At 32.0% G+C, this 8,905-nt stretch overlaps 1 protein-coding gene across 1 annotated transcript; it reads right to left on the bottom strand.

Moving 5' to 3' along the window:
• Nucleotides 1–4,713: 4,713 nt before the first annotated feature.
• On the bottom strand, nt 4,714–8,218 carry LOC107825960 (L-tryptophan--pyruvate aminotransferase 1). The gene is made up of 5 exons (XM_016652894.2): nt 7,989–8,218; nt 7,245–7,548; nt 6,222–6,502; nt 5,399–5,691; nt 4,714–5,113 (listed from the first exon to the last, which is right to left on the bottom strand). Exons 1-5 carry the CDS (start codon nt 8,099–8,101, stop codon nt 4,914–4,916), a joined length of 1,191 nt encoding a protein of 396 aa, XP_016508380.1. The 5' UTR covers nt 8,102–8,218; the 3' UTR covers nt 4,714–4,913.
• Between the last annotated feature and the right edge of the window lie 687 nt (nt 8,219–8,905).

Raw genomic sequence — 8,905 nt, 5'->3', positions numbered from 1 at the left:
AACCATCAAAACTCCTATCAGAGGTCAAATACACAAATTTCAAACTTGATCAACTCTTCCAACTTAATGCTTCAAACATGAAAATTATTCTTCTAAAATAATTTCGAAATACCCAAAAACCGAAACCGATGATGCACACAAGTCATAATACATCATATAAAGTTACTCAAGACTTCAAACAGCCGAACATAATGTAAATACTCAAAATAACCGGTTGGGTCATTACAATAGCTAACTCAAATCAGTAACAATCTTACAAATGCCCAAATTGACCAATTTAGGAAATACGATCCTAAAACATGATCTCTAGCATAGACCATAGACTCAAGTAACTATCCAAAGTGAAAATACATAGTCAGGGACCTCTCACTGAAAACAAGGCAATAAAAGCAACCTTGGGTCAAATCCGGTCATAAGGCACACATACGTCCGTGTACATACTCGTCACCTCGTGTACATATTTTTTTTATCTCGTGGACACATCGTCTACACATAACACAAATAAGCAATTAAGCCAAATCCTAAGAGCATTTTTTTCATACAAAATTAGGCAAGATACTTACCTCAAAAGCCCTCAATCAATAATCTAAAAATATTTTTCCTTTAAAATTCACCTCCGTTCAGTCTAAATCTAGACCAAAACGACTTAATAACATCAAACAATGCAAAAAAATTCAATTAACAAAATTAAGATCTTTATACTTTTCCTAAAATGTCAACAAAAGTCAACCCTGGGGTCATCCGGTCAAAATCCGAGTCGAAGGGTAGATCTCGACTACCCATAGCCCCACGAGTCTAAATATCTATTTGAATTTCAAATTCGAGTTCAAACCGACTTTCAAATCTCAAATTTTTATTTTATCAAAACATAGTAAAAAATCCTTAGAATTTCTCTTCAAATCCCATGATTTTGATGTTAAGATACATAAGAAATTAAGTTAAAATATTAAGATTGAGTCAAAATCACTTACCCAATAGCTAGGTCTCAGAATCCCTTCCAAAAATGGCATCCTATAAGTCTAGGACTTAAAAATATGATAAAACAAGACTATATCCCGAAATCCCATTATTTGTTCAGCTGCAGATGTCGCAAATGCGATACGAATCTCGCAAATGCGACCATTACATCGCAAGTGAGATGCCTACTGAACCCAGGGGACGTCGCAAAAGCAACAATAACTTTTCATTTGCGAAGCCTGTCCCCTCTGCAAAAGCAATCAATTGATTGCAAATGCGGTTGTACCTACCCAGATGCCAAATTGCAAATGCGATACAAAAAGTCTGCAAAAGCAAACACTTCAGCCCCCAACCCACCTCGCAAATGGGATACCCTCCTTACAAATGCAAACAATATCTCGCATTTGCGAGACCTACAGCATTAGCCTAGCACCAGCAAATCCTAACTCTCGCAAAACACTCTGAAATGCGTCCGAGACTCTCCATAGCCCCCAGGGCTCCACGCCAAACATCCACACAAGTTTAAAAATATCATATTAACTCGCTCGTGAGCTCATCACCAAGATAACATCTGCAACCACAAATCAAACCCCAAAACGTATAAGATTTACAATGAAACTCAAGAACTTCTAAAATCACAAACCAAGCGTCTGATTCCTATCAAACCAACTCTGAGTGACACCAAATTTGTATACAAGTTCCAAATGAAAAAATTGACCTATTTCAAGTCCCAAAACTAAAATCCGAACCCGATAGTCATAAAGTCAAACCATGGTCAAACTTGAAAATTTCTAAACCTTCAAATTGTCAACTTTCAGCAAAAGAGCTATTTCAATCTAGGAACCTCTCAATCCAATTCTGTGTATACGCCTAAGTCCAAAATCATCATACGAATCTATTAGAACCATCAAAATACCGTTCTAGGGTTATTTTTACAGAGGTCAAACCTCGGGCAACATTTTCAACTTAAGGTCCCAATCTACGAAGTACAAACCAAATGTTGTGAATCAATCCAAAACATCTCCGAAACCAAATCAACCATCCTCGTAAGTCACATAACCACAAATACATACACGGAAACCTTCAAAAGGGGAACGAGGCTCAAATACACAAAATAATTGGTCGGGTCGTTATACAAAAGAAGTATTTTTTTTGTTAAAATACTTTTGTTAGAAATTTTAAGTGTTTAGCCAATGCGAAAGAATGCTATTGAGCAGTAGTAGAAGTAGTTTTTCTGCTTTTGGGAATAAGGTATAAATTCTAGCCTCTTCCAAGAAGTAGAAGCAGAAAGATAATTCTTTCAAGACAAAAATATCCTTACCATGAATTTGTATTTTTAAATTATCCCTCACTAATTTAATCTTTTTTATTTATTTTTTTAATTTCTACTGTCCCTTTCTTCTTTTTTTTATTTCCATTGTATTTTATTTTTCTTCTCATATTTCTCTTTGAAATAGTCTATAGCTATGATAAATTGATCTCTTATTGGATTATATATATATATATATATATATATATATATATATATATATATATATATATATATATATATTTCTAATATTTAAATTTATTTCTCTCTGTTAGACAGTACTAATCGTACTGAACCTTGATATTGTTCATTTTCGTAATTTAACACTCAAAAGTACTTTTTGGAAGATTCGCACAACAAAATTTGCGTATTAAATATTGCAAAAAACGCTTCTCAAATGAATTGCCAAACACAAACTGCTACTCTGCAAAAGTACTTTTTCAAAAAGTACTTTTAAAATAAGTAATATAGCTTAGTTAAACAGGCTATAAGTTTAGTATCTTTTGCTCCTACGAAAACCGTCACACCACTAGCTTATTTTATGAATTTTACTAGATCATATTAAATAAAAAATAAATAATATTTATTAATCTACGTACGTTATAGTTCATACAAAAAAATATTATAAAATGTATAAAAAGCATAATATTTGCACACTATCATAATTATTAACCTAAATTCATTAAATAAATTATTCACCTCACTAAAAATAAAAAGAATGAAGGAAAGAATTTAAATTTAAAAACTCATGAAAAAAAGGTAATAATACAACTATGAAAAATAATGAAGAAGAAGAAAAGAAAAAAAAAAGGAAGAAAAGATGTAAGAATTTCAGATCGAAGAAATGGATCGGAATAGAACGAGTGAAAAGAAAAAAAATAATTGAAAAAAATAATAAAAAAGAAGAAGAGAAAAGTTACCATGTAATTACCTATATTTAGCTTATTAAGTCATTAGTAAGTTAGACAAACATGTCAAACTATATAATTACACCCAATTACATTCAATCTCAATTACAATGTGGCTTTCCAAACAAGCCCTATGCGAATACGAGTGGGCATAGTTTGGACAAACATGAAATCCGAATTGTTTCGATTTTTGGTTTGAATTTTCGGATTATGGATTGGTTTCAGATTTAATTTTAAAAAATTTAGGATTTCGGATTGGATATTGGATTTGGTACTTTAGAATTTTGGTTACCCGAAAATCCGAATTTTTATATTTAGATTTAGTCCATTATTCATATGTCAATAATAACAAGTCCAATATCCTAACCATTAGACATAATCTCAAATCTTCAATACTAATTACTAAGTTACTACTAGAATACTTTCTATTGGACATGATTTTACTATTGATACTTCTTATCGGCCTTACTAATGTCTTTGTTGTATTTCTTTGATGATTATTTCATTACTTGAATACTTTATTTGGATGATTCCGGTGAAAAATGAGGAACTTCTTGGGCAATTTAACATGAATACTTCATTAGGATATTTATTATCGTAAAAAGAAGAAACATCTCAACTTATAAGCTTAAAACCGAAATTTCAAAATATCCAAACCGATTAATCCGAATCCAAACTTAAAAAATCTGATCCAATCCGACTTTATTTGGATTGGATTTGAATTGTGATTTTTTCAATTCAAAAATTAAAAATCCAAATCAAAATTTTCATATCCAATTTGAATTGAGTAACGGTCACCTCTCCATGCGAATGTTCAAATCGAATCTTCGCGAAAGAGTATCGGGGACCTGCCTTTACTTTATCGTATTGTTCGAGTAGTAAGAATCTGTGAAGTATCTCAAACTTCAGAGACACGATACACTACACCATGATCATCTTAATGAGTCTCTCTTCAATTTTTATGGACAAAAGAACTAGGCTTGAGGGGCAGGTGGAATACTCACATATGCCAATTTGACAAGTAATTAAAACGAACATTTCTTGTACTAGTCTAATACTAACCTATTATAATACCCATCATATCAATTGCTGTCTCCATCTACATTATATTATCGCCAAGTGGGAAAAGATACTTTAGGTTTTCTTTTTAGGACAGGTAGGTTTATAATTAATTACCTATGCATAGTCTTGTTAATCATTACATTAGATCACATTAAGAAAGTTAATTCGTTTAAACATTCACTACAAGTCATGATGACTGATACCATGTGATTCAATGATCAAAAGAATACAGTAGATGGATATGATTGTTTGGGAATCTTGTTCACACACACTGTTTAAATTTTTCTTTATTTTTTCTCATTTGACAAATCTTTAGGCATTAATCACCAATTTTTTTAAATACAAGAATGAATCTAAATAGTCGCTTATTCAACCTCTTAAATAAAAAATAACCGATTGTAATCAATGTATAATATATGTATAATTCATGTGTATAATCAATATATAATTCATGTATATCGATTAAGAAAGCAAATAGTAAATCTGGCCGATCATTTTTGCAATGATCCCTTTAATATAAACATTCAGGAAAGACTTCTACTCTTTAATAATATCCAAGTTTCATTGCTGTAAAAAAGAAATACAATATAAAGTCTAACTATCACGAACTGGTAGTTAGAATATAATTTGCTAAAGACTGATATATAAAATCAGCTAAATATTCATTACTCCAATTCTTAATTTCCATTTGTAACTCCTTGAATAGACATAAGCCTCTGCAAAAAAATGTTGAAGTCTTCATCCCTACTCAGCATACTTATCCTAACACATTTTGGATCACTCCCAAATTTTCTTCCACTCCTTGTTTGAATCTTGTATCCTTTAAGAAGCTTCTCAAGGTCATCTTCACTTCCTTTGCACATTAGCCATGCAAAAGCTGTTTCAAAAAAGACAAGAATCGAAATCTAAAATAGCCATTTTAATGCCTGCAATCCAAAATATATTTTTATTTATTTTTTACATGAGTTTATGTTATGTACAGTAGTAATCGTGATAATCTTTTACATTATAAGTTAAGTTGGCCTGCAATAACATGTAACCTTCCAAATCAAGCATGATATGGTAACTTCGAACATATTATAACTGATTAAATTGTAGTGATAATGTAAAAATTCTTTATAGTACCGTCAATATTTATAACTTAAATCTTTTTTCACATTACCAGGGTGTGATTCATAGAAGTCTCTTGTGAAGTGGCAATACTGAAGTGGATATTTCTGGAGAGTGAAAAGGTCACTGCTCTTAACAACTTCTCTTAACCTCTGCCATCTTTTAGTCATGTGAGATTGACTATACTCAAAGAAGTTTTCCAATGTGGGATCTAAACAGCTATCAGAAATCAGTCCAAGAATCTTTGCAGCTCTCAATTGAGCTTCCTTTGATACCCCTATTGTGCTAATTTCCATGAATTTTGTCATCTTCCTAGCCACCTCTTTGTCCCTAACAAGAGCCCAACTGCAAATCAAATAAAATGGGAACATGTTAGTGAGAAATTGAAATTTGTATAATCTAAAAATTTATATCCAACTCCAATCCAAGTGTTTTAGAGCCGATAACGGATCCAAAGTAGCTGATAAACATTGATGATTGTTGAAAAGCATTCTTCTATGCTCGAAAATTGATTATTATATGTAAGTAGTTATGAATTTGAAAGGAAGTATTGAAACTGATCATTAGTAGTTGACGTGTTCCCAAAAAAATAGTTGATAAGTACTTTTTTTTTTGTTAAAATGACAAAAACATCCTTAAAGTTATTTATGTCTGATATATAAATTAGAAAATATCTTTATAAGAACAACGAACCGTGATTTTGTTTGGAATGGGTATTTCAAAATTTTCAAATGATATTAGGGATAAAACAGTAACAAAAAAGTAAAAGTACTTTAAATACTTTCGGCTTTTAGTACTTTACCAAACGTGTGAAAATTTTGTAATACTCTTTAATTTTGTCATTATCACCTAAATTGCAAATTTTAAAAACATACCCAATTCTGGATCCAGCATGGCCAGTGCATTTGGAAACTGTAAAGAGCATAACATCATATTTGGCAGGAGAGGTAATAGCAGTGTACTGTGGCCAGTAATAAGCTAAATCATGAATTAATATCCCTTGAATTCCATTAACTACAGGCTCTCGAGTAACCCCATCTGGGTTATTTGGAGATGTAATGAACTCAATATATGGTCCATCTTTCTCAAAATTTCTTGCATCTCCTGCCCATTTGTACAGCCCTGAACGCACAAAATCAGTCACTTCTGGATATGACTGCAGGTCAATACCAACAACAAAATTGTTAGTTATCAATAAACCTCACTTTTAAAAAGATTAATCACGTGTTTAAGAATTATTATGATAACGAATGGAGTATCATGTTATAATGGATCTGACTTATACCTAAAACCATGTGGTTAATTATTAAACAACAAGTACTAATATAGTAAACATGTTTGCAAATCTTTGCATGACCATGTTCCTATGTTTCTTAGACCTACATTATAAGCGTCTCAGCGACAGACATGGTTTGTTAGGGGTACATATATGAAGCATTATTATTAAATTTCTTGTTTCGTTGACTTTTAATTGGTTAATTAAAGATTCTACACTAGACATGTTAAAAATAATATCCAACGTCAAAATGGATCATTAGCCTTGATGAGAACCCAAATCAATATATGGCTGAAAATTTTGGGTTATCGAGAGGCAAAACATTGAATAATAAGCCAGGAATATCACTAAAGGGTATTCAACACTTAATATAAATTTGTAAAAGGTAATATATATGATCTATATACGCAGTATACCTTTTTATATATATACACACCGGATGAAGGGCGTTCAACTGACCACCCTTCATCACCGTATTGTATATGGCTACATGAAAATAACTGTCAAATTGGCCGAACAGAAGATGGACATGACATTGAAAATAATCCCACCAGCCAATAATAAAAATAGATATAATAAAAGTGTGCAGTAAGGGTACTTGTAAATCACAAAATAACCGTACCGAATAGAAAGGTGCAGCTGAAACTACACTGATTGGTTCAGGTTCATCTGTAGGAGAAAGAGCATAGAGTGCAGCCTGTATAAGCTGGCTTGATCCTGTCCCAACGACGATATAATGATCATCCACAATTGCATTTCCAACCACATTGTGCAGCCTCTTGATCTCTTCTTCTAGTTTTGGCTCAAGGAACCAGCACAAGTTCTTGGCGTTAGCAAAATAACTCAATGACTGATAACCACTGAATGTAATGTCACACCTGTTTCCCATCTTTCGCCAGTATGATTCATACATTACTGGATCACCACTATACACAAGAAATGAAATTCCAAATTAGTATATTCCAACAAAGAAGGTGACAATTTGAGGATTTCAGTATTTCTGGGGATTCACATTTGTAAAAAAATGAAATTTTGGCACAACTCAATCCCAAAAGCTAGTTTACCAATAAGACGATATAAGGCCACGACGGTTCATTTCCTCTACTAGGATATTATAACGGATTACTTGCACCTTAAATTATGGTGCCACTCTTTAAATTCTTTTCCTTGTTAGTCCATAGGGCTAAATTTTTTCTTAAGAAGTAGTAGTTGGATATCTTTTTTTCTTTTGCAGAAAAATGGCCTGAAACAAGGTCATTTGTGGAAATGCCCTCATTCTGACACCCTATGTTTAAGTTATATATTTAGAGCGAGGAGAATCGGGTGGGACATTCTAACAACAATAAATTGGGGAAAGAACACTTACTGATCAAGATTGATAAGAGTATCCCACTTGATGAGAGTGCCATTTTCTCTTGTTTCAGGAGTCACACAAGGGACTGGAGAACACTTGATAAGACAAGCCTCTGTGCCACACATCTTCTTTTCTTTTCTTTTCTTTTTTTTCTAAAACCTTTGATCAATCAAAAAATAAGCTATTGGTATTTAGGATATGTTTATAAGGAAAGGACAGATTTTTGTAGTACTCCATGTCTTGCATGCTGCACTATATATAGGGGAGGAGGCAAAGGCTAATGCAAAAAAGTCTCTTAATTAATTGATAGAATTTTAAATGGATTATCTTAATAATTGCAGTTGTCTTTTCTAATCTCCACCAAAAGCCTTTTAATTAATAGGCAGAATCTTAGATGGATTCTCTTAATAAATGTAATTATGTTTTTTCAAATCTTGATTTTCCCATTTTAGCTGTTTCGGGAGAATACTTTGAATGGTAAAAAACAGTTGAAAGCAGATAGGATAGAGTCTTGCAATTTTATCCGTATAGTAAGGAGATTAAATCTCTTGGTTTAAACAAAGGAAATTGTATTTTTGACACATATGGGAACTTTTTTGTGTTTATCCAGATTGATTTAAGGGAATTTTTTTGTGTTTATCCAGATTGATCAAAGATACTACTAAGTCAACAACTAACTTGTATTCATTATAATAAAAGCAAAAACAGAAAGGAAAAAAAATTGAAGAGTGAACGGTAAAATAGAAAAAATGAAAAAACAAAATAATATGGTCAGTTCTTTTTATTTTTTGTCTCTGAAAGTGTTTTCATTGAATTAGAAGAATTGCATGTGATGTAAGTTTGACTTTCAGTTTGACTGTTGGTATCAAAGAGAACCCAACTCTATAAAATATGATGAAACTTAACTGAGTTCTCTCTTTAGGAATCTT

Source organism: Nicotiana tabacum, chromosome 24 (genome assembly GCF_000715075.1).
Source record: "Nicotiana tabacum cultivar K326 chromosome 24, ASM71507v2, whole genome shotgun sequence".
In the NCBI taxonomy this organism is placed as follows: domain Eukaryota; kingdom Viridiplantae; phylum Streptophyta; class Magnoliopsida; order Solanales; family Solanaceae; genus Nicotiana; species Nicotiana tabacum.
This window is presented reverse-complemented; position numbering and strand designations above follow the sequence as displayed.

Bases quoted from the DNA above. Each gene is read 5' to 3' on its own strand.
- LOC107825960 (XM_016652894.2), bottom strand. From the start codon at position 8,101: ATGTGTGGCACAGAGGCTTGTCTTATCAAGTGTTCTCCAGTCCCTTGT. The intron at 6,503-7,244 runs GTACGGTTATTT...ATTGACCTGCAG, and splicing joins CAGCTGCACCTTTCTATTCG to TCATATCCAGAAGTGACTGA. The intron at 5,114-5,398 runs GTAATGTGAAAA...TTTTTGAAACAG, and splicing joins CTTCTATGAATCACACCCTG to CTTTTGCATGGCTAATGTGC.